The 26,744-nt window shown below is 46.4% G+C and overlaps 1 protein-coding gene across 3 annotated transcripts in view; it reads right to left on the reverse strand.

Annotated features, from left to right (window-relative positions):
• si:ch211-250c4.3 (uncharacterized protein LOC100535981 homolog) overlaps positions 1–26,744 on the reverse strand; it is a 135,299-nt gene that overhangs the window by 31,769 nt on the left and 76,786 nt on the right. For all 3 annotated transcript variants that reach the window (XM_068052406.1, XM_068052405.1, XM_068052404.1), the window contains exon 4: positions 13,985–14,144. In XM_068052406.1, coding sequence (XP_067908507.1) covers positions 13,985–14,144 — 160 coding nt within the window. The remainder of the gene's footprint in view (positions 1–13,984; positions 14,145–26,744) is intronic.

Raw genomic sequence — 26,744 nt, forward strand, 5'->3', positions numbered from 1 at the left:
ACACACTGACTCCTCACACACTGACATCTCACACACTGACACCTCACACACTGACACCTCACACACTGACTCCTCACAAACTGACATCTCACGAACTGACTCCTCACAAACTGACTCCTCATTCACTGACACCTCACACACTGACATCTCACACACTGATTCCTCACTCACTGACACCTCACACACTGACATCTCACACACTGATTCCTCACAAACTGACTCCTCATTCACTGACATCTCACACACTGACTCCTCACACACTGACTCATCACAAACTGATTCCTCATTCACTAACACCTCACACACTGACATCTCACACACTGACTCCTCACAAACTGACTCCTCATTCACTAACACCTCACAAACTGACTCCTCATTCACTGACACCTCACACACTGACATCTCACACACTGACTCCTCACAAACTGACTCCTCATTCACTGACACCTCACACACTGACGTCTCACACACTGACTCCTCACTCACTCACACCTCACACACTGACTCCTCACTCAATGACTCCTCACTCACTGAGTCCTCACTCAATGCATCCTCACACACTCACTCCTCACTCACTGACTCCTCACTCGCTGGCTCCTCACACACTCACTCCTGACACTCTCACTCCTCACTCACTGACTCCTCAATCTCTGACTCCTCACTCACTGATTACTCACACACTGACTCCTCACAAACTGATTCGTCTCTCAATCACTCCTCAGAAACTGACTCCTCACACACTGACTGCTCATTCATTGATTCCTCACACACTGACACCTCACACACCGACTCCTCACACACTGACTCCTCACACACTGACTCCTCACAAACTGACTCCTCATTCACTGACTCCACACACACTGACTCCTCAGACACTGATTCCTCACTCACTGACACCTCACACACTGACATCTCACACACTGACACCTCACACACTGATTCCTCACTCACTGACACCTCACACACTGACATCTCACACACTGACACCTCATACACTGACATCTCACACACTGACTCCTCACACACTGAATCTTCACACACTGACTCCTCATTCACTGACACCTCACACACTGACATCTCACACACTGACTCCTCACAAACTGACTCCTCACAAACTGACACCTCACACACTGACATCTCAAACACTGACTCCTCACACACTGACACCTCACACACTGACATCTCACACACTGACTCCTCACAAACTGACTCCTCACAAACTGACTCCTCACACACTGACACCTCACACACTGACATCTCACAAACTGATTCCTCACTCACTGACACCTCACACACTGACTCCTAACAAACTGACTCCTCACAAACTGACACCTCACACACTGACATCTCAAACACTGACTCCTCACACACTGACATCTCACACACTGACACCTCACACACTGACATCTCACACACTGACATCTCAAACACTGACTCCTCATTCACTGAATCCTTACTCACTGACTCCTCACTCACTGTCTCCTCTCACACAGACTCCTCACTCACTGACTGCTCATTCACTGACTCCTCACTAACTGACTCCTCACTCACTGTCTCCTCACTCGCTGACTCCTCATGCACTGACTCCTTACTCACTGACTCCTCACTCACTGTCTCCTCTCACACAGACTCCTCACTCACTGACTCCTCACTAACTGTCTCCTCATTCACTGACTCCTCACACACTGACTCCTCACACACTGACACCTCACACACTGACATCTCACACCCTGACTCCTCACAAACTGACTCCTCATTCACTGACTCCTCACTAACTGTCTCCTCATTCACTGACTCCTCACACACTGACTCCTCACACACTGACACCTCACGAACTGACTCCTCACACACTGACTCCTCATACACTGACACCTCACACACTGACATCTCACACCCTGACTCCTCACAAACTGACTCCTCATTCACTGACTCCTCACACACTGACTCCTCACAAACTGATTCCTCATTCACTACCACCTCACACACTGACATCTCACACACTGACTCCTCACAAACTGACTCCTCATTCACTAACACCTCACACACTGACATCTCACACACTGACACCTCACACACTGATACCTCACACACTGACTCCTCACAAACTGACATTCACGAACTGACTCCTCACAAACTGACTCCTCATTCACTGACACCTCACACACTGACATCTCACACACTGATTCCTCACTCACTGACACCTCACACACTGACTCCTCACAAACTGATTCCTCATTCACTAACACCTCACACACTGACATCTCACACACTGACTCCTCACAAACTGACTCCTCATTCACTAACACCTCACAAACTGACTCCTCATTCACTGACACCTCACACACTGACATCTCACACACTGACTCCTCACAAACTGACTCCTCATTCACTGACACCTCACACACTGACGTCTCACACACTGACTCCTCACTCACTCACACCTCACACACTGACTCCTCACTCAATGACTCCTCACTCACTGAGTCCTCACTCAATGCATCCTCACACACTCACTCCTCACTCACTGACTCCTCACTCGCTGGCTCCTCACACACTGACTCCTCACACACTCACTCCTGACACTCTCACTCCTCACTCACTGACTCCTCAATCTCTGACTCCTCACTCACTGATTACTCACACACTGACTCCTCACAAACTGATTCGTCTCTCAATCACTCCTCAGAAACTGACTCCTCACACACTGACTGCTCATTCATTGATTCCTCACACACTGACACCTCACACACCGACTCCTCACACACTGACTCCTCACACACTGACTCCTCACAAACTGACTCCTCATTCACTGACTCCACACACACTGACTCCTCACACACTGATTCCTCACTCACTGACACCTCACACACTGACACCTCACACACTGATTCCTCACTCACTGACACCTCACACACTGACATCTCACACACTGACACCTCACACACTGACATCTCACACACTGACTCCTCACACACTGAATCTTCACACACTGACTCCTCATTCACTGACACCTCACACACTGACATCTCACACACTGACTCCTAACAAACTGACTCCTCACAAACTGACACCTCACACACTGACATCTCAAACACTGACTCCTCACACACTGACATCTCACACACTGACACCTCACACACTGACATCTCACACACTGACTCCTCACAAACTGACTCCTCACAAACTGACTCCTCACACACTGACACCTCACACACTGACATCTCACAAACTGATTCCTCACTCACTGACACCTCACACACTGACATCTCACACACTGACACCTCACACACTGACATCTCACACACTGACATCTCAAACACTGACTCCTCATTCACTGAATCCTTACTCACTGACTCCTCACTCACTGTCTCCTCTCACACAGACTCCTCACTCACTGACTGCTCATTCACTGACTCCTCACTAACTGACTCCTCACTCACTGTCTCCTCACTCGCTGACTCCTCATGCACTGACTCCTTACTCACTGACTCCTCACTCACTGTCTCCTCTCACACAGACTCCTCACTCACTGACTCCTCATTCACTGACTCCTCACTAACTGTCTCCTCACTCGCTGACTCCTCACTCACTGACTCATCAATCATTGTCTCCTCACACTGTCATTCCTCACACACTGCTCCTCACTCACTGACTCCTCACTCACTGACTCCTCACTCGCTGTGTCCTCACTCGCTGACTCCTCACTCATTGTCATCTCACTCACTGACTCCTCACTCACTGTTCTTCTGTTATGTTGTGCCTGTCCACAGCTCTCTGCTGTCTCTATGTCATCCTGAATGTGAATCCCAGCAACATACCCATCTCTTCTGGGCATTCTGCCAGCAATGGCGTCAAGTATAAAATATGAGCAAAATACTGTGGATGCTGGAACTCAGAAATGAGAACTGGAAATGCTAGAAATACTCTGCAGGTCTGGCAACATCTGTGCAGAGAAAAACAGAGTTAACTTTTCAGTTCAGTGACCCTTCATCAGAACGGATCTTTTAGATCTGCTGAATATTTTCGACACTTTCTGTTCACCTGTCATCAAGCATTGTCAACATCAACATCCTAGGGGCTACCATTGACCAGAAACTGAACTGGAGTAGCCATATAAATACCGTGGCTACAAGAGCAGGTCAGAGGTTAGGAATTCTGCAGCGGGTAACTCACCTCCTGACTCCCCAAAGTCTGTCCACCATCTACAAGGCACAAGTCAGGAGTGTGATGGAATACTCTCCACTTACCTGGATGGGTGCAGCTCCAACAAAACTCAAGAAGCTCAACACCATCCAGGGCAAAGCAGCCGGCTTGATTGGCACCCCATCCATAAACATTCACTTCCTCCACCATCCATGCACAGTGGCAGCAGTGTGTACCATCTACAAGATGCACTGCAGCAATGCACCAAGGCTCCTTCGACAGCACCTTCTAAACCCGCGACCTCTACCACCTAGAAGGACAAGGGCAGCAAATACATGGGAACACCACCACCTGCAAGTTCCCCTCCAATCCACACATCATCCTGACTTGGAACTATATCGCCGTTCCTTCACTGGCACTGAGTCAAAATCCTGGAACTCCCTTCCTAACAGCACTGTGGGTATACCTACCCCACATGGACTGCAGCGGTTCAAGAAGGCAGCTCACCACCACCTTCTCAAGGGCAATTAGGGGTGGGCAATAACCGCTGGCCTGGCCAGTGACGTCCACTTCCCATGACCAACTAAAAAAAAATTGTAGCTGCTTCCCATAGTCAGCTCTCTCTCTCGTCTATCGTCTGAACTCCTGACAAAAAATGGTTTCAAAAATCCTCAGTACTTTAAAGGTTTTTGCCAGGGACTTCGAAAAGGAGGTTTGGTTCCTTTTAATTAGCTCTGATTCAGCCAGCGTGCCATGTGTTTACAACACGCTATTTTGAGCAGATACATGAAAGTGCGACTGAAAGGCATCGGTTTTGTAAAGGCACATCCTAATTCGAGTGTAACCCATATTGACATATATTAATGTGGCCAGCATTCATTTCAGGCACTCGTCAAGGTTGCCTACTGTCCACTTTCCCAAAATGGCCGTTTACTGTTTGCACATCTGGCACAGGTCATCTGATGCAAATTTGTGAGCTCAACGCTGGATATAGCCCCGAAAAATTGGCAGGCCCAAAGAAATTTCTGCCCCGGTGAGTGGCCTATAAATGATTAATGGAAAAACGTGAGAGCCTCATACACAAAAATGAGAGACTCCTCGACATACCAACAACAGCTTGTGTGACGGAAACCACACCTGCCGAATGGAAATATATTCATTTTGGCAAATGGAACACTATTTGAATGTTTACTGGACATTGAACATAACTTGTTTAAGAGGACCACAGAGCAGTGGCTGAAAACATGGCTGCACATTTGCATCCTGAGAGACAGTTGCATAGAGAGACAATTGGAAAGCTCCCTGATTCAATTAGCCAGATGGGTTTTGTGAATGGTGATGATCAAAAGACATTGAGAGTCATTGTCTGTGTAAGAGCCAGCATTCCGCACCCCCCCACCCCACCACCACTGAGTGTCTCTAGTAAACAAAGAGCTGGTCACATGATTAACCTGCTGGCCAACCTGGGAATTGATTGAATTGTGCATCACAGTAAAGTTTTTGACAGACTGCAATTTTGGAGACCAAAGAGAAGCAAGGTCTCTCTCTGTCTCTCTCTCTCTCCCTCACGCAAAGTTCCAGGGACGCACGTAAGTAACCTAAGCCTCAAGACAGAAGACCCCTGCAGCTTTCTGGTACCAGTGAAACAGGTTTGAAAGTGTGCACTGGACCCCAACAAGAACTGCAAGACTTAACTTCAATCAAAGACTTCACAGCAAAACCAACAACAGCAACTGAATTCCATCTACGACTTCAAACCTCCCCCCTTTAATTCTTTCTCATCCTCTGTATCTATTTGTGTGTTTATCGCGTATGGATGCTAGCGTGGTTGTGTCGTGTATTTTTAGTAGTTTTTAACTGAGTTAGAGTGTTAAGGTTAATAAACTGACATCGTTCTTGTTTAAACCTGAGAAAACCTGTCTGATTGGTTCATTTACAATTACAATTAGAAAGCAGTGAGTAAGGACTCACTGAGGTGAAGCTAAGACACTGTGTTGTAAAAGTTAAACCCTGTTACGGCAAAACCAGGAAAGGGGTGTGAGGGGATCCTGAGACCCCTTCCTCACCTGGTCATAACACTTGTATTTATATAGTGCCTTTAACATAATAAAATATCCCATGGGGCTTCACAAGAGGGTTATCAAGGAAAATTTGATACCAAAGCCACATAAGGAGATATTAGGTCAGATGACCAAAAGCTTGGTCAAAACGGTGGGTTTTAAAGAGTTTCTTAAAGCAGGAAAGTGCATAACTCCAGGGAGAAGCAGAGAACTTGGAGTAGACCTGCAGTTGTAGCTAATCCACCTGTGGAGGATCAGGCTCTGGACTCAGCAGAAATGTACAGTCCATGGGCGTAGGTAATGGAGAGATGGGGGTTTCCGACATGTCTGGTGACAGCATTAGATATCACACTGCCACTTGGCACATAATAGTCACTGTTATGGTCCTGTAGCTTTTTTTCGGAATATGCAGTTTGCCTTTAAGGTTTGCAAAGGATCAGTATTGCTTTAAGAACCAGGAAGCCTCAGGAGTTATTGAGAGGTGCATTTTCATTGCCTTAGAAACAGCCATTTGGAGACTGCGATTCAAAGGGTGCATTCCCGTTATCAAAGATACAGCCACTGGGAGTGAGTGTCATGTGATACATTTGTTACAATTCAGTTTTGAACTGGCTTTTAGTTGAAGACAGTTTGTTCTAACACAGAGACATATAGACACAGCTGATGTTGGCATCTGAAAAAAGAGCTCTCAACCATTTAAACTGAAGGAATAGGATTTTAGTCTGTTTAATTATTATCTTTCAAAATTCTAAAAAGAGTCAAGCCAAAACAGAGAGCTCTGGTAATTTAAACTGAAGGGAGGGAAGTTAGACTGTGACAATATTTTATCCCTCAAAAACTCTAAAGTCAGATTGATTCTGTTGAAAGTGTTTGCAAGTCGTTAATTGGTGAAATTCGCTGGGGAAGGAAAGCAACATTCTGTGAGGACTTCAAGCAACATTCTGTGAGGGCTTCAAGCAACATTGGACTGTAAATTTGCAAGGACTCTGATTTTTTCTATTTTAAATGTTGTTCATATCCTAATAGTGTTTAATAATTTAGTCCTTCTAATTAAAGAGTTAATTTGTTGATTTAAAGACACCTGGTTTGGTTAGCCTCATTCGGGGGTTAATAGATGGTACAATTTGGCTGGGTCTTTCTTTAATTTGGAAAGTTTTAAATGATATGTTAGTCGATCTGTGGAGCGGCGGGATTGAATTAACAGTGCGTTTCTCCCACCACAATCAGAATCGTATATTTTGATTGGGGCTTTGACAGGAGCGGTCGGTCGTAACATCACTCATGCTGAATTAATGTCACTGCTAACTGAAATATCAAGATATGCACAATGTGGACTTTGAACTCTACCCCCATGTCATCAATAAATGATGTCTTGTGTCTCGCTGAGGTTCTTCAAGGGTGACGGAGGAGCAGCAGCAGGAGGAGGCTGAGGAGTCCTCAGAGGAGGCGAGCAGTCTGAGGATGCACTGTCACATGGCTCATTTGCACCCTCACACACCATGGTGGGTACTGCAGTAGAGATAGCAGGTTTGTCACATGGTGAGCAGGAGCAGGTGCTGGAGACAGGGAGAGACCGTCAGAGGGTGTAGGATACTCCAAGAAATTTTCAGATGGACATACATGCTGAGCCTTGAGAGTCATCCGGGAAAAGGGAATTTCTGGTGCAGCAACAGAAAATGTGTATGCTTCTGCCAGCAGTTCCAGAGGCTGTGCACACGCTTGGAGAGAGAATGGAGGAGTCCATCTCTAGCATGAGTGCCATGATGTCTCAGGCATATGCATTGATGTCCACCTCCATGGAAAAAGTGGCCACCTGCATGGAGACTCAGCACAGCAGGCAACCAAGTCCAGTGGCCCAGATCAATGGCCTGCACACTCTGTCTGCCACTTTGCACAAGATGGAGGAAAGCCTTGCCTTGGGGACTCAATACCTCACTGAAATGCAGCCAAGTGCTTTCCAGCTCTTGGCTATCAGAGAAGTGTAGGTAGGCCCTGAGAGGGATGATGGAGAAAGGACACATGGAAGTGTGGACTCTTATCAGGGCGCTCCCACTTCTCATCCCTTGCGGCCCCTCCAGCCACAGACAGAGCCCCACATGCTGCTTCCTGCCCTGATGACCGAGTCCAGCCCCACACAGGTGCAGATGGGACTGTCTTTGGTGGGACCCTCATGGGCTGCAAAACCGAGAAGACTTCTGCACTGGCATCTCATCTGTCATCGAATGCAATGCACTGCCTCAAGCTCTGCTGAAGCCACAGGGTTTAAAAAAAAAATTATTTCATAGGATGTGGGCATCACTGGCAAGGCCAGCATTAGTTGCCCATCCCTTACTGCCCTTGACAACTGAGATTCAACCACATTGCTGTGGGTCTAGAGTCTCAGGTAGGCCAGACAAGGTAAAGACAACAGATTAAAGGCCAGTTCGGGTCTGCTAAAAAAAAACCCAATCTGAGCCCGACAGAATCACATCTGACCCGAGCCCTACCCAGCCCGAGTCCTTCCATTTTTTCCTGTGCCCAACCCGACCCGACCCGATCATCAGTTAACTTACCTTCTGTTTTTCACTTTGTTGCTGATCTGCTTAAGCAGTAACAAAACTGTAACAAAACCACCTTTCAAGTCAAAAAATTACATAAACAGTGGAGCTGCTTACCTGTGATAGAGCGTGTCCGACCTGGCCCGAGCCCGAATGCCGGACCCGGAAGTGCAACCTGACCTGACCTGAACCTGACACATGTCGTCGGGTCCTGTCGGGTAGCAGGCAGATTTCCTTCCCTAAAGGGGAATTTTATTAATTAATTGAATTTAAATTCCATACACTGCCATGGTGGGATTTGAACCTGTGTCCCCAAGGTCCCGAGGCAATAGCCTGGGCCTCTGAATTACTAGCTCAGTGACATTACCACTGTGCCATCGTCTCCCATTATGTCTTATGCACCTTTTTCACGCACTCCTCCCTCATGTGGAAAGGTGTCATGAAATGCAAACTGCAGATGGAGTGACCATGGACTTCTTGATTTTCTCCCCACCCCCCATTCCCTTCCCTCCTGCTGACATCTGCAGAATTTCACAATCTGCTGCTAATAAGTTTATCTCTCAGGTGACCGATGCCATGTTTTCCAAGGCTACTACTTATGTTCAATTTGCTCCTAATGAAGCCAGTTAGAATCAGACCATCTAGGAGTAACAGGAAGCAGATGAGAAAGACTTATTAGTTGCACAAGAATGTGTGCACTTGGGTGCGTATAACAATGTTTATGGAATTATATTCATGTTTATTTCAATGAATCAAACATTGTATTTAGCTCCTCATTCTCCTGCCATTCTACTTTATTGCATCCTGAATTCCAAATAGCCTTCAGATGAATGGTATGACCAGGTTGGAAGACGAGGACAGAGTGTGAATGAAGCAGTTGGATTTTTGACTGTGGAAATGATTTTTTTCAAAATTCATCATGGGATGTGGGCATCACTGGCTCTACCAGCATTTATTGCCCATCTCTAATTGCCCTTGAGAAAGTGGTGGTGAGCTGCCTTCTTGAACTGCTGCAGCCCTTGATTGTAGGTACACCAATTGTGTTGAGGGGTGTGGGGCATAGGGTTTATACTGCACTGTCATAGGTTTTAAAAAAACTCAGCTTAGCTGAAGCGTGTCTGTATGAAGCCCTCGTGAGCTTCTCTGGCAGCCAGGTAAGCAGCTGAAGGTGCCCTGGCCACACCTAGCTCCTCCTTGGAAGATGTTGATTGGTCTGCACCTTCCTCTTCCTGCAGCTCCATTCCTCTTTACAACACAGTGTTGTGCAAGGCAGACCACAACCATCTGGAGACCCTTGTCGATGTATATGAACGGCAGTACTAGATTTGTCCAGGCACCAGAATTGCATCTTCAGCAACCCAATAGCTTGTTCAATCATTGCCCTTGTAGTCATGTGGCTCTTGTTGTGCCTCTCCTCTGCATCAGTGGTAGGGCTCTTTACGGGTGTCAGCAGCCAGGTCCTCGGAGGCTAGCCCTTCTCTCCAAGGACCCATATGCTCACTCTGTATGGACGTGCAAAAACCTGTGGGAGTTGTGACTATCGCAGAATGGAGGAATCATGACAGCTTCCAGGATATCTTGCACAGATATGTATGATGTGGTCACATACCAGTTGAACATTGAGGGAGTAGAATTCCTTCCAATTGTTAAATACTCCAGGCTGATCTGCGGGTGCCTTGATTGCCACTTGTGTAGTCAATGACTCCCCTGTACCTGTAGGAATCCAGCCACTGCAGCAACTGTGAGAGCGCTCTGATTCTAACTGGCTTCATTAGGAGCAAACTGAACATAAGTAGTAGCCTTGGAAAACATGGCATCGGTCACCTGAGAGATAAACTTATGAGCAGCAGATTGTGAAATCCTGCAGATGTCACCAGCAGGTGAGGGAAGGGGGTGGGGGGAAAATCAGGAAGTCCATGGTCACTCCATCTGCAGTTTGCATTTCATGGCACCTTTCAACATGAGGGTGAGGAGTTAGCGGAGAAGGTGCAAAGACAGCCTGGATCCTGGATCCATCATCCTGGCTGGCCTCTGGTGCTCTGGATGCCATTGGCTCCATTGCACTGCTGCCTATGATCTGAAGGACCATCTCCTCCAGGGCACGGAGGGGATGTATTTGTCCTATTCCTCCTTTGGTTCTCTGGCTTTCCCGCATGTTGTGTGCCACCTTCTCCTGCGAGAGAAAGAGCAGATTGTAATGACCATGTGCCAGTTTATTTGGGTGATGCCAGCCACAGCTGAATAGCTAGAGGTATGTGGAGGCAGCGGAAGGTGTGTGCACAGCTGGTATGCTTCGAAGGGGTGAGGTGTAGGGTAAGGATGTTAGGGATGAGTTCTGAGCAGGAGGGTGTGGTGCATTGAGCAGTGCGAGAGGTGTATGTTGTGATGGTTGGGAGATGTGGTGTGCTGATGCAATCACTCACCATGACCACCCAAATGAGGTCTTTAAGCACATGTTCGGCACTGATGCCAGGTCCATAGTGCTACGCTCTGGGCATTCACTAATTTCGCACATACGCCAACTCTCTTCTCAGGGTCACTCTGGAGCGTGTTTTTCTCCCTGTTAAAAACATGGCCTCCTTTTAGGTTTCAATTTCTACGCAGAGTGCTTCCAGGGCAGCATCACTAAATTGGGGAGGCCTCTGCTTCCCTTGGTGTGACATGGGGGCCAAAAGCAATTATCCAGGAGCCTGCAGTTTTACAGCTACTGTGGAAGGCGGCCTGAAACCTGTGCTTTCTGCAAAGCGCTGCTTAGTCCCCTGGAGAGTGTCAAGGATGCCTTCATAGAAATGGAGACTGAGGCTGCACGGAGGGAGTGCACCGTTCCACACCACTATCGTGGAAATGAGGTGGGTAGACAAATTTTATGTCTTACCCATCCCATTTCCAATGGGCCTAAGCAAACCATGCTGAAAAATTGGGGTGATTGAATATCACGTCCAATACGTGAGATGTTCAAACACAAAAATGAAGGACAGTCACACACAGAATGTAAGAACCTTAGACACAATAATTTTCTGGTACCTAATTTTCATTAGAATTAATTTCAGCAAGCAGTAGCCTGGAACTCTGCAAACTGAGTGCACTGATCTTAGATCCTCCAAGCTGTATAGGGGTGACCAGACTCACCAAACCTACCCTTTGCCAACTGACACTCAGTTGCCCAGTTCTATCGGAAGTCTGTAAATGACGGCAGCTAATGCTTGATGTGGGCTCGAGAATGTACTTTAAAATTCATAAATAATCCCTGCCCAGGAGCCTTTTACATTGAAAGTTTTTCAAATCCTCTCCTTTCGGACAGAAGCTCACCAATAACCAAAATAATTCCACAGCTAAAGGCAAAATGGAGAACAAGTTTACACCCAAATAAATTCCAGTTCAGTCCCTGTATCAATTTGAATAAATCCAGCGAACACACAAACCTGTTTTGGAATGCAGGAAAGGATTATAACAACAAAAGTCATTGTTTAACCTGCAGCACATTCAAACAAAAGTTTGTTCATCTCTTTCTCATATTCTGCCTGACCATGTCCCTGGGCTGCGGTCTCACAGGTACCAGGCATCCATTGTCCTGTTGCTACGAGTAACAGTGACCATGAGGCTGCAATACAACAATAAGTAAATCTCAAAAGTACTTAATTAACTAAAAAGCACTTTGGAAAGTCCTGAGGTCATGAAAGGTGCTATACAAATGCAGGTCTTTCTCTTTCTTTCTTTGCCTCAGCACTGACCAGGAATCAAACTTGGGATCTTTGGTCTGTATAATTTAGATCCAGGCCTGGTATTATTTATTACTGGTCTATTCCTGATTTATTCACTGGTCTAAGAGGGAATTTCCATCACAGTGGAACAAATTTCCTTGGCTATTGTGTCAAGTTCTTGCTGTAAGGCAGGAATCTGGCAGACCAGCTCAGAAAAGCCCGGGACCTGAATATACTGGGCTGGATTTTCTAGCGGTTGTCAGGACCTTTCCAGAGGCAGTCTCCGAACTGGCCACCTCTGCGCTCACCATCCTATCAAAGACACTGGGTGGGTTCCTGAGGCTGCAGGTCTAATCGCAGGGCCCACAGCGTCATCAGGCTGGCAGCCCCACAGGGAGAGGTGGGAGCTTTCGAGGCAGGCAGGCAAGTATGAGGGACCCTCAACATGGAGGTGCCCTCGGTTGCCTGCATAGAAGGGATAAATTAAAGAGGCCTAAAGCTGGTAAGGCCATTGGGTTGGAGGAGAACCCCCTCACTGGATTATTCATGGGCGGTGCTGTGGTTTTTCATCCCTGTGGCCCTGTCACTGGGACACAGCTTCTGCTCTAATGGCCCCCTTGCCTGCCGCTGGGAGCTGCCTCGATTGAGCTGGTGGTCTCTGCACTCGGCAGGGGAGGAGGTGGGGGATGCTTTGACATCAGGAAAATACTGGTGCAAAATGGACCCAATTGGGGCTGTAATTGTCTTAATTGACTACCTGCCTCCATGGAGCAGGCAGTTGACCCCGTTCCCAGCCTGTCCCTGTGAAAGTCTCCTGGAGGCGGGAGTGTATTAGGAAGCTGTCCCAATGCTGATCCCTCTATATTCCCGGCTGCCCTCCCCCCACCCCCGCCTCCAACCTTGTCAACCCACTGTGTCCCAAACTCACTCAGGATTTGCCGCATGACCTTTTAAGGGGCAGAACCTCCACCTGCCCCTCAAAGAGTTATGTCAGTGGAGACAGAGTCAGGGCTAGGGCCAGGGCGAGGGAGAGAGTGGAGCCTTCCTCTGTTGAAATTCCTGCTACCCTGGATCACTGAGGACCTGATATAAGACTGGGGGTTGGCACACTCCCTGAAATGCAGCATTCAGGCTTCCAGTAGGGTGCACGTGGTTAGGAGAGGATCCAGGTCAGAAAAGCGGCCTGCACCCCCAAAGGTGGGCACATTTTCTTCACTTAAATTTTTCCCATTTAACCCCTTTACAGAGGGGATAGGAAATGGGTGCCCAAGGGGAGGGCATGGGCACTGTGTGGACAGAAGGCAAACACCAGAGTCTCCAGTAGTATGGAGCAGGTGGGGAGTCACTGACACATGCTAATGAGTGCCCTAACAAGCTTGATGCAAACTCCAGAGGGCACAATGCCAGCATAACTGAAAGGATGATACCCTGAGAAATTTGGACTCCAAATGCTACGTACCATGTGTTAATAGATTGAAGTAAAAGGAACTGAGTTTTGTACATACTGGAAAAGGAGCTGAAATTAAAGCAGTCAGACACAGACCTTGGCTTCTAAAGCTTTCCAGCCTCTCAATGCTCTGTGATGTGCTCTCCGGCTTGAAGGAGTTCCCGTTGCTGGTGAAGCTTGTCTGCAGATTAGGGAGGCTGGCGAGGCTCTGATAGACACTGACAGCTCCACAGGAACAGCGATTCAAGAAAAAGTCCTGGCCAGGGGAAGAAATAAAGTGATGGCGTTAGAAAGGGCCTTAAAGTGAAGGATTGATTTAACAATTTAACAACAAAAATCAATTAACAATTGATTTAACACTCATCTCCACAATGCTAGCGAATGAATTCTTTCACACTTTCACCCCAATTACCCATTGCAGTATTAGTTCAGTTCAAAAGGCATTTAATTTCTTACATAAAAACAAAACATTTTAGAAACAACGGGTCAGGAGCAAAACAAGAACATATGAATATTGGAGGAGGGGAGCAGTCCATTCTTCAGAATTGGTTTCAAGAGAAGATCCTTGCTTCAGGCTGAGATCAGAGGCAAAGCATGGTGAGGGAGTGGGGGAGTGATGACACGTCGGACACAGTGATGGGGACAGAACCTGTCAGCAGATTTTGAAATGTTGCAGAGTTGAAAATGCTGTTCAGGTCCAAAGTTCATCGTGGTCAGGCTTTGGAAGATGAAAGGGGTATGAAAAACAGAAGAAAAACAGTCTGAGAGATTACACATTGTTTTCATTTTAGTAGTTGCTTGCTCCCCAAAAACCTACTCCAAATATTCAAAGGATTTCCTGTCCTCCTGTATCTTATCAGATTAAAAAAAAAGAGTGGAATTCAGTTCAGCAGGAAAACTCAGCTGGAGACTGCACCAGAGAGAGGGAGGAACAGCACAGATAGAGAGAGAGAGAGAGAGGCAGCACAGATACAAATAGAGAGAGAGAGACAGCACAGATACAGAGAGAGAGGCAGCACAGATACAGAGAGAGAGACAGATACAGATAGAGAGAGAGAGAGAGACAACACAGACACAGATAGAGAGAGAGAGACTGCACAGATACAGAGAGAGAGAGAGAGGCTGCACCAGACACAGAGAAGGCGAGACTTGTGTTGTTAAACTAAGCTAGCATCCTTCACGCTATTCTCTCTTCTCCCCAGCCTATCATCATGTGACTGCTACAATTAGGGGTTGGTCTCACTATCTTTCAGTATTAACCCTTTACCTCCTTATGCTAGATCTCTCCCCCAATTCTTTATCCAACATTTTCTTAAATATATGTACATTCTTGACTTATCTACGACCCTTTCTCCCCCCCCCCCCAAGTCTCTGACTTCACAGATTTCGTCTGTTAGGAGGTTTCACGACTCTCCTCCATCTGGTTGCAGTCTGACTGGGACGATCAGTTGTCTTTCTGAAAAGTCTGGATTGCTGACTTGGTTCATCATTACAAAAGACTGTAGTATTCTGTTCGGCCTGGGTTTGCTCATCTTCAGCTGGGTCTTCCAAATGAATGATTGACTGCTGCTTATGGGGAATGGGATAATATTTTTCCTATTTCTTCATATGTTTCCTTCAGTTGTATCACATGGTAATTAGAATCATAGAATCATATAAAGTTTAAGGCACAGAAAGAGGCCACTTGGCCCATCGTGTCTGTGCTGGCCGAAAAACGGTCCACCTATTCTAATCCCACCTTCCAGCATTTGGTCCGTAGCCCTGCAGATTACAGCACTTGAGGTGCATATCCAGACTCCTTTTGAATGAGTTGAGAGTCTCTGCCTTAACTACCCTTTCAGGCAGTGAGTTCCAGACTCCCACCACCCTCTGGTGAAAAGGTTTTTCCTCATCTCCCCTCTAATTTTTCTACCAAGCACTTTAAATCTATGCCCCCTAGTCACTGACCTCTCTGCTAAGGTGAATAGACCCTTCACCTCCACACTATCCAGGCCCCTCAAAATTTTGTACATTTCAATCAGATCTCCCCTCAGCCTTCTCTTTTCCAAGAGAACAACCTCAACCTATCCAATCTTTCCTCATAGCTGCATTTTTCCAGTCCTGGCAACATCCTTGTAAATCTCCTCTGTACCCTCTCTAGTGCAATTACATCCTTTCTGTAATGAGATGACCAGAACTGCACATAGTACTCAAGTTGTGGCCTAACCAATGATTTATACAATTCCAGCATAATCTCCCTGCTCTTATATTCTATAGCTCAGCTAATAAAGGAAAGGATTCCATATGCCTTCTTAACCACCTTATTGACCTGTCCTGCTACCTTCAGGGATCTGTGGACATTCACTCCAAGATCCCTCACTTCCTCTACACTTCTCAGTATTTTCCCATTAATCGTGTATTCCTTTGCCTTGTTTGACCTCCCCAAATACATCACCTCACACTTCTCCAGGTTGAATTCCATTTGCCACATTTTTGCCCATTTAACCAGACCATCAATATCTTCCTGCAGCCTACAGCTATCCTCCTCGCTATCTACCACACATGGTTTCGTCTACAAACTTCTTGATCATGTCCCCTACATTTACGTCCAAATCGTTAATATATACCACAAAAAGCAGGGAACCCAGTACTGAGCCCTGCGGAATGCCACTGGAAACAGCCCTCCAGTTGCTAAAACACCCGTCAACAATTACCCTTTGTTTCCTTCCACTGAGCCAATTTTGTATCCATCTTGCTGCATTTCCCTGGATCCCATAGGATTCAATTTTTTTAACCAGTCTGCCATGCGACCTTGTCAAAAGCCTTGCTAAAATCCGTGTAGACCACATCAACTGCACTACCCTCATCTATCTTCCTTGTTACTGCTTCAAAAAATGTAATCAAGTTGGTCAAACAAGATCTTCCCTTTACAAATTAATGCTGACTATCCTTAATTAACCTGTGCCTTTCTAAATGAAGGTTTATCCTGTTTCTCAGAATAGATTCCAATAATTTGCCCACTACTGAGGTTAGACTGACTGGCCTGTAATTATTCAGTCTATCCTTCGCTCCCTTTTTAAACAGAGGTTCAACATTAGCAATTCTCCAATCCTCCGGCACACCTGTATCCACTGAGGACAGGAAAATGATGGTTAGACCCTCTGCTATTTCCTCTCTTGCTTCTTTTAACAGCCTGGGGTACATTTCATCTGGCCCTAGGGATTTATCAACTTTCAAGGATGCTAATCCCATTAATACTTCCTCTCTCCCTATGTTTATCACATCCAATACTTCACACTCTTCCTCCTTAACTACAACATCTGCATTGTCCCCCCTCTTTTGTGAAGGCAGACGCAAAGTATTTATTAAGAACCATACCAACATCTTCCGCCCCTACACATACCTTTTTGGTCTTTTATGGGCCCTACTCTTACCCTTAATATATTGACAAAACATCTTTAGGCTCACCTTGATTTTGCTTGCCAATATTTTTTCATGCCCTCTCTTTGCTTTCCTAATTTCCTTTTTAATTTCACCCCTCCGCTTTCTACACCTCTCGGCTTTCTGTAGTGTTGAGTTCTTGGTGTCGGACATAAGCTTTCCTTTACTGCCTTATCTTACTCTGTAGGCTCCTTGACATCCAGGGGACTCTAGATTTGGCCGTCTCATCCTTTTTCTTTGTGGGGACATGTTTATTCTGATTCCCTTGAATCTCCCCTTTGAATGCCTCCCACTGTTGTGACACTGATTTACCTTCAAGTAACTGTTTCCTGTCCACTTTCGCTACAGCAATCCTCAGTTTAGTGAATTTGGCCTTGCCCCAATTGAGAACTCTAACTCCTGTTCTATCTCTGTCCTTTTCCATAATGATGTTAAAACTGACTGAATTATGATCCCTATCACCAAAATGGTCTCCCACTGCCACTCCTTCTACCTGCCCATCTTCATTTCCTAAAACTAAGTCTAAAACTGTGCCCTCTCTTGTTGGACTTGCTACATACTGGGCAAAAAAAGTTCTCTTGAATGCACCTCAAGAATTCTGCTCCCTCAATTCCCTTCACACTAAAACTATCCCAGTTCATATTGGGGTAATTAAAATCCCCTACTATTACTGCCCTGTTGTTCTTGCATTTCTCAGAGATTTGCCGACATATCTGCTCTTCTATCTCCCTCTGACTGATTGAGGATCTGTAGTACACTCCCAGCAGTGTGATTGCCCCTTTTTTGTTCCTTAGCTCAATCCATATGGCCTCATTTGATGAACCTTCCAACATATCATCCCTCCTCACAGCTGTAATAGTTTCCTTGACCAGAATTGCCACTCCCCCTCCTTTCTTATCCCCCTCCCTATCGCATCTGAAAACCCTGTAACCAGGAACGTTGAGCTGCCATTCCTGTCCCTCCTTAAGCCATGTTTCTGTAATAGCTATGATATCATACTGCCACGTGTCTATCTGTGCCCTCAGCTCATCTGCTTTATTTGCAATACTCCTTGCATTGAAGTAGATACCCTTGAGCCCTGCCAAACTCTTCTTTTATCTTCTAACCTTTGTTTCCTCTGCCTTCCAGACTAATCCATTAATTTTCTGCCTTCCATTTTCATTTCTGATTTTGTCTCAGCTGAATCTACCCTCAGGTCCCCACCCCCCTGCCAAACTAGTTTAAACCCTCCCCAACAACACCCACAAAACGTCCCGCAAGGAACTCTGTCCCGGCTCCTCTACCCCTCTCAATATCCTCCCATTTATTGTGTATTCCCTTGCTTTGTTTTCCCTCCCCACCTCACACTTCTCTGAATTGAATTCCAATTGACACTTTTCCGCCCACTCAACCAAATCATTGATATCATTCTGGAGTCTACAGCTATCCTCTTCACTATCAACTACACGGCCAAGGTTTGTGCCATCTGCAAATTTCCCAATCATGCCTTCCACAATTAAGTTCAAGTCATTAAGATATACCACAAACAGCAAGGGGCCCAACACTGAGCCCTGTGGAATGCTTTCCATTCGCAAAAACATCTGTCGACCATTACCCTTTGTTTCCTGTCACTGAGCCAATTTTGGATCCCACTCGCCACCTTCCCCTGTATCCCATGGGCTTTTACTTTTTTGATCAGTCTGCCATGTAGAACCTTGTCAAATGCCTTATAAAGTTCATGTAGGCAACATCACTGCAGTACCCTCATCAATCCTCCTTGTTACTTCCTCAAAAAACTCAATTAAGTTAGTAAGACACAACTTTCCCTGAACAAATCCATGCTGACTATCCCTGGTTAATCCGTGCCTTTCTAAGTGGCAGTTTATCCTATCTCTCAGAATTGATTCTAATAATTTGCCCACCACTGAGGTCAGATTGACCGGCCTATAATTATTTGGTCTATCCCTTATGCCCTTTTAAACAATGGTATAACGTTCGCAGACCTCCGATCTTCTGGTACCTGTCCTGTATCTAGTGAGGATTTGAAGATGATCCTCAGAGCATCTGCTATTTCCTCTCTGGCTTCCTTTAACAATCTGGGATAGAATCCATCCGGCCCTGGTGATTTATCCACTTTCAAGGATGTCAGACCCTCCAGTACTTCCTCTCTCACTATGCTTAATGTATCTAATATTTCACACTCCTCCTCTTTAACTACAATGTCTACATCAACCCTCTCCTTTGTGAAGACAGAGACAAAAAACTCATTAAGAACCCTGCCCACATCTTCTGCATCCATGCATAAGTTATCTTCTACATCTCTTATAGGCCCTATCCTTTCCTTAGTTATCCTCTTGCTTTTAATGTACTGATATTTGCAGTTGGCAGGAAAAAAGACAGAGGCGCAAGGGGAGAGCCAACTGTGCAACAGCCCCAACAAACAAATTTCTCTGCAGCACCTGTGGAAGAGCCTGTCACTCCAGAATTGGCCTTTATAGCCACTCCAGGCGCTGCTTCACAAACCACTGACCACCTCCAGGCGCGTATCCATTGTCTCTCGAGATAAGGAGGCCCAAAAGAACTGATAAAACATCTTTAGTTTTCCCTTGATTTTACCTGCCAATAATCTTTCATGTCCTCTCTTTGTTTTCCTAATTTCCTTTTTTACTTCACCCCTGCACTTTCCATACTCCTCTAGGCTTTCTCAAGTATTAAGTTTTTTGTGACTGCCATAAGCTTTCTTCTGCTTTACCTTACCCTGTATGCTTCTAGATAACCAGAGGGCTCTAGATTTGGCTGTTCCACCCTTTATCTTTGTGGGGACATGTCTACACTGTGCTTGTAGAATCTCAATTTTGAATGCTTCCCACTGGTTTGCCACTGATTTTCCATCAAATTGCTGTATCCAGTCCACTTTCGCCAGATCACCTCTCAGCTTTGTAAAATTTGCTTTCCCCCAATTTAGAACTTTTACTCCTGTTCTATCCTTGTCCTTTTCCATTACAATGCTAAACCTAACTGTATTATGGTCACTATCTCCAAAATGGTCACCCACTGCTACTTCATCCACTTGCCCAGCTTCATTTCTGAAGACTAAATCTGGAATTGTGTCCCTTCTTGTTGGGCTTGTTATGTGCTGGCTAAAAACGTTCTCTTGAATGCAGTTCAAGAATTTTGTTCCCCCTGTGCCCTTCACACTGTTTGTATCCCAGTTGATATTAGGGTAGTTGAAATCCCCAACTATTATTGCCGTATTATTTTTGCACTCAGAAATTTGCCTACATATTTGTTCTTCTATCTCCCTCTCACTAGTTGGGGGTCTATAGTACACTCCTAGTAGTGCGGCTGTCCCTTTTTATTTCTGAGCTCAACCCATATGGCCTCATTTGATGATCATATCATCCCTCCTCAAAGCTGTTATTGATTCTTTACCCAATAATGCAACACCCCCTCCTTTTTTATCCCTCTCTCTATCCTGCCTGAAAACTCTATATCCCAGTGATGTTGAACTGTCATTTTTGCCCCTCTTTAAGCTAAGTTTCCGTTATAGTGATGATATCATGCAGTCATGTGTCAATCTGTGCCTTCAACTCATTAGCTTTATTTGCTATACTCCTTGCATTTAAATATATACCATTTAACATTGCCAAATTCCTGTGCTGCACACTTTTTAACCTTTGCTTCTTCTGTCTTTCAGAGTTACTCACTAAGTTTCTGCTTCCCATTTCCTGCCCTGAATTTGTCCTATCTGAAACTGCCCTCAGCTTCCCATTCCCCTGCCAATCCAGTTTAAACCATCCCCAACAGCACTAGCAAATTTTCTTGCAAGGATATTTGTCCCGGTCCTGTTCAGGTGTAGACTGTCTGGCTTGTACAGGTCCCACCTTCCCCAGAACCGATCCCAATGCCCCAGAAATCTGAAGCCCTCCCTCCTGCACCATCTCTCCAGCCATGCATTCATCTGGTGTTTCTTCCTATTTCGATATTCACTAGCACGTGGCCTTGGGAGTAATCTGCAGATTACTACCTTTCAGGTCCTGCTTGCTAATCTCTTTCCTAACTCCCTAAACTCAGCCTGCAGGACCTCATCCCTTTATCTATCTATATCATTGGTACCAATGTGGACCTCAACCTCTGGCTGTGCACTCTCACCCTCCAGAATGCTCTGTAGCCACTCAGCAATATCCATTACCCTTGCACCAGGGAGGCAACATACCATCCCGGAATCACGTCTGCGACCACAGAAACGCCTAACTATAGAATCCCCTACCACTATTGCTCTCTTGTCTTTTCCCCTCTTTCCCTGCACAGCTGAGCCACCCATGGTGCTCTGGTCATGACTCTCGCTGCACTCTCCAGAGGAACCCTCTCTCCCATCAGTACTCGGAACTGAATACCGGTTAGAAAGTGGGATGCCCTTCGGGGTCTCCTGCACTACCTGCCTTGTCCTTCTTGTCTGTCTGGCAGCCAACCAGTCCCTCTCTGCCTGCACTCTCTTAAGCTGCGGGGAGACCACCTCCTGAAACATGCTATCCACGTATCTCTCATTCTCGCAAATGCACCTCAGTGACTCCAGTTGCTCCTCGAGTTCCAAGATTCGGCACTTGAGTTTTTGCATTTGGTGGCATTTTCTGCAGATGGAGTTGTCCAGGACATGGGCAGGGTCCTGGAGTTCCCACATGGCACAGAATGTGCACTCGATGGATGTGAGCAGTCCTGCCATGCCTGAAATTATTTATTTACTGCACTAAGATTGGAAGTTAAATAAACACAATAAAATGATTATAAATAAAATGAACAAATGGGTAACCAACTACTGGTATTTTAGCTTCTACTTAGTGGATCGACTTAAATGTTAGAGAAAAAATAAACAAAGTGACTCCTAACAACACAGAGCATGTGCAAAGTGTTCGGATGTCATCAATGCATGCAAACATTTGCCAGCCTGCCAGTATGAGCACGCGCTTGCAGCGCATGACGTCACCACGCAATGATGTCCTCACCTTTCAACAGCCGTCTCTATTCACCCGAACAGAACCCCGCTCCCTCCCACCATCCCAGCTTCAATTGCCACACTGCTGCCTTCCCTCGGCCACTCGCTCCAAGCATCCCAGCTTCCCCCCTCTCAGTCATTCGCTCCCACCCTCCTCCCCACTGGCCGCTTCCTCCCTCAGCTGCTCACTCCAGACCTCGCCACTGCTCCCCCTTTCCCTCAGCCAATCATTCCCCGCTCCTCGCTCCACCCCCCCAACATGCTCTCCACCTGCTCGCTCCCTGCTTCCCCCGCCCCCCTACTCTGGCTGCTAGCTCCAGGCGCACCGCTTCCTCCCTCTCAGCCACTCACTGCCATGTCGCCCCGTCACCCATTGCGGCCTGCCTTGCTTCTTCGGGTGGTGCGGTGGGGAGCAATTGAACGTGGGAGTGAGTGGCCGAGAGGAGGAAAGCGGTGCCGCCTGAAGCTAACGGCTGGAAGGGGGCTGTGGGGAGAAGCAGGAAGTGAGCTAGCAGAGAGTGGGGTGGGGAGGTGGTGGGGTAGTGGGGAACAATCAGCCGGAGGCAGGGGGGAGCGGTGAGGCAGGAGTGAATGGCTAAGGGAAGGCAGCTGGAAGACAACGGCAAGAAGACGGGCACAGGAGGGAGCGGCACAGAGAAGCACAATGGCAGGAGGGGCCGGGAGACTGCTGGGGGTGGGATGGATGTGGCAATGGCAACCATTGAGGTGATTTTCAGGTTGAATTTGTTTTTTGTGATACATTGAGCAGTGCCATCTTTAATCCTGGCAGCTGCCTGAAACGTCGCAGACAGTGACATTTCAGTGGATGAGGCTGCATCTGCGCACGTGCTACTACTGCGTCACCTAGTGAGTGCGTTGTCAGCAAATGCAGCCAAAAATAAAAATCAGCTGAAAAAAGAAAATAGGAAAGTAAGAAAATACCCGCTAGATACTCACTTACTAGCTCCCTGTGCCTCGTTGTTCTCTCTCCGCTCTCGCACTGTTTGTAGCTACGAAGTCTCACCCAGCCAATCATCTACCCACTTCCCTGTGATGTCCACTTGCCAAAACTAATTGACCTTACCACTGTTAATAAACCGACCAATATACAATGTTACCAATAGTAGTAATAAACCCAGTAAGAAACCTTACTGCTTCAAAATAAAACAGAAGAGTAGACTCACCAGCTGTTCCCTTCTGCATGTGTGCCTTAATTAATTGTAAGGTAATTACATAAATTTTAATTTTAAGTTTTTTTTCTAATTTGCAGCTATTTACACATGCACCCTAACAGTAGTGTACTAACCCAGCTATTTTCAGATACTCCCTAACAGCGGTTACTCACAAACCAATCACCTTCCTGTGATGCCACTGTACACCTTTTTTCAAACTCAGGAGTGCCTGGTCTCCTGTCCGCTACTCTCATGGCAGGTAAATACTGTAGGCCACAATCCTCTGGCTGTATTTAACTGCTCCCTGTTCTGTGTTCCTCCTGCAGGTCCGCTCCTATCCGCTGCTCTCCTGGAAGGTAAGTACTGTAAGCCGCGATCCTTGGACTTTATTTAACTGCTCCCTATTTCATGTTCCTCCCGCAGGTCCACTCTTCTCTGCTGCTCTCCCGGAAGTTAATTGCTGTAGGCCACCATCCTCAACCTTTATTTAACTGCTCCCGATCCGTGTTCCTCCTGCAGGTCCGCTCCTGTCCACTGCTCTCCTGGAAGGTAAGTGTTGTAGGTCGCGATCCTCTGGCTTTATTTAATGGCTCCTTGCTCCATGTTCCTCCCACAGGTCCGCTCCTGTCCACTGCTCTCATGGAAAATAATTACTGTAGGCCACGATCCTTGGGCTTTATTTAACTGTTCCCTCTTCTGTTTACTTCCTGCAGGTCCACTCCTGTCCTCTACTCTCCCGTATGTTAAGTTCTGTCGGCCACGATCCTCGGGCTTTATTTAATTGCTCCTTGCTCTGTGTTCCTCCCGCAGGTCCGCTCCTGTCCGCTGCTCTCCCAGAAGGTAAGTGCCAAGATGTCCGGTGATCTAAGCATCTCTTTAATCCTCTGGAAAACTTGTTCTTGGTGGGAATTCCAACACCATGCTTGCTGTTTTTTAAGAAGTCGTTTCAGTGGGTCAGTTATCTGGGCTAAGTGAGGTAGAAACTTTGCTAATTGATTTACCATTCCCAGGAATCTCTGAAGATGTTGAATGGTCGTAGGAGTAGGGAATACTGTAATGGCTCATGTCTTCTGTGGATCTGCCATTATACCGTTACTGCTTACTCTGTGTCCCAAGAAACAAACTGAAGTCTTGGAGAATGCGCACTTCTCGTTTAGAGTTAGCCCTGCTCCTTGAAGTTTCTGTAGAACCTGTTGAACTCTTTGGTCGTGTTTCTCTACTGACTGTCCATGTATCAAGATGTCATCCATGTGACAAATAACTCCTTTGAGCTCTTCTAAGGTGTTAGATATAGACCTTTGGAAGATCTCCGGTGCGGAAGTTATTCCAAACAGTAACTGATTGAAACAAAACTGCCCAAATGGTGTTATAAATGTGGTCAGTAATCTTGAGGTCTCATCTCAGGGTACCTGCCAAAACCCACTATTGACATCGAGTGTGGTAAGCATGGTGCTCTGAGACAATTTTGCAAAGCTGTCATCCACTAGACATTGGGTGAATCTCACACAGTACAGCTTTGTTGAGCTGCGTTAAATCCGCACAAATACGTAGAGTTCCATTCTGTTTTGGGACAGGAACCATGGCCGAACACAATTCCATTGGTTGTGTTACAGGAGAGATAACCCCCATTCTTGTCATCTCTTCTAATTGGTCTTGAACTTGGTTTAATAACTGATGAGGTACCTTTCTGGGTGTAAAGATACACACTGGCCTGGCCCCTTCCTTAAGTGTGATTCTATACTCTGTCTTAAGTCTTCCAAGCCCTGTGAAAAGCTTCAGGTATTCTGCTTGAAAGTGATTATTTGCTTGCGTTTGCTTGACTTTGTAATATTCTTGATCAGATGAAGGTCAAAGCATGCTCTTCTACTCAGAAAGGAAAATCCTTGATTATGCAAGACATATAGGGTTTCTATAATTTATCTCCCTCTATGTTGCAGAGTTCCTTGAAGTTTACATTTTACTCTCAGTTGTGTTCCACCTGGACCATGCAACTGTGTATCCTCTGGTTGTAGGCAATCTCATCAAACCGATAAAGGTCCCTTTCAAAATCTCTCACCCCATTCTGGACTGTTGTCCAGCATTAGGACTCGACCCGATTGCTGGATCTGGATGTTCCGTTGCAAACCCCCACGCTGGTGGTGGTGCAGTATCTCTCTCCCCCTCTCGCTCTCTCTCTCTGGTGCAAGCTGTAGTATAAGGATGTAAAGGGTTAATGCTGTTTCACTGACTGTTCGTATCATCTGTGGCTATGGAGCAGCTCCTGAGTTCGTTGCGGTCTCCCGACTAGATCTGCTGTTTTCCTGGTGCTACTTCACGAGGTGAGGAGATCTTCAAATTTTCCTGGTCATTTTAATCATTGTCACCATATTATGTGTTGTTGTATTTTGTAGCATAGATGGGGCATTCTGGAGACAGTCTCAGACTCAGCATAAGGTCAGCTAAGAACTCCTCATTCTTTACATAATGCTATAGACACTCTCATCAAGCCTCCTAAGCTAGCATCCTTCATGCTGCTCCCTCTTCTTCTCCCCAGCCTCTCCTCATGTGACTCTTACATCATCACTCTGACAGTGGAAGGGATTGCTGTCACTGTTTTCAGCATTAACCCCTTACATCCTTATATTACAATTTACACCAGAGAGACAGAGAGAGGGAGAGAGATACTGCACTAGACACAGAGAAAGACTGCACCAGATACAGAGAGAGAGAGAGAGCGAGATACTGCACCAGACACAGAGAAAGACTGCACCAGATACAGAGAGAGAGAGAGAGAGATACTGCACCAGACACAGAGAAAGACTGCACCAGATACAGAGAGAGAGAGAGAGAGATACTGCACCAGACACAGAGAAAGACTGCACCAGATACAGAGAGAGAGATACTGCACCAGACACAGAGAAAGACTGCACCAGATACAGAGAGAGAGAGAGATACTGCACCAGACACAGAGAAAGACTGCACCAGATACAGAGAGAGAGAGAGAGAGAGATACTGCACCAGACACAGAGAAAGACTGCACCAGATACAGAGAGAGAGAGAGAGATACTGCACCAGACACAGAGAAAGACTGCACCAGATACAGAGAGAGAGAGAGAGAGAGATACTGCACCAGACACAGAGAAAGACTGCACCAGATACAGAGAGAGAGAGAGAGAGATACTGCACCAGACACAGAGAAAGACTGCACCAGATACAGAGAGAGAGAGAGAGAGATACTGCACCAGACACAGAGAAAGACTGCACCAGATACAGAGAGAGGGAGAGAGATACTGCACCAGACACAGAGAAAGAC

Source organism: Heterodontus francisci, chromosome 20 (assembly GCF_036365525.1).
Source record: "Heterodontus francisci isolate sHetFra1 chromosome 20, sHetFra1.hap1, whole genome shotgun sequence".
Classification (NCBI taxonomy): domain Eukaryota; kingdom Metazoa; phylum Chordata; class Chondrichthyes; order Heterodontiformes; family Heterodontidae; genus Heterodontus; species Heterodontus francisci.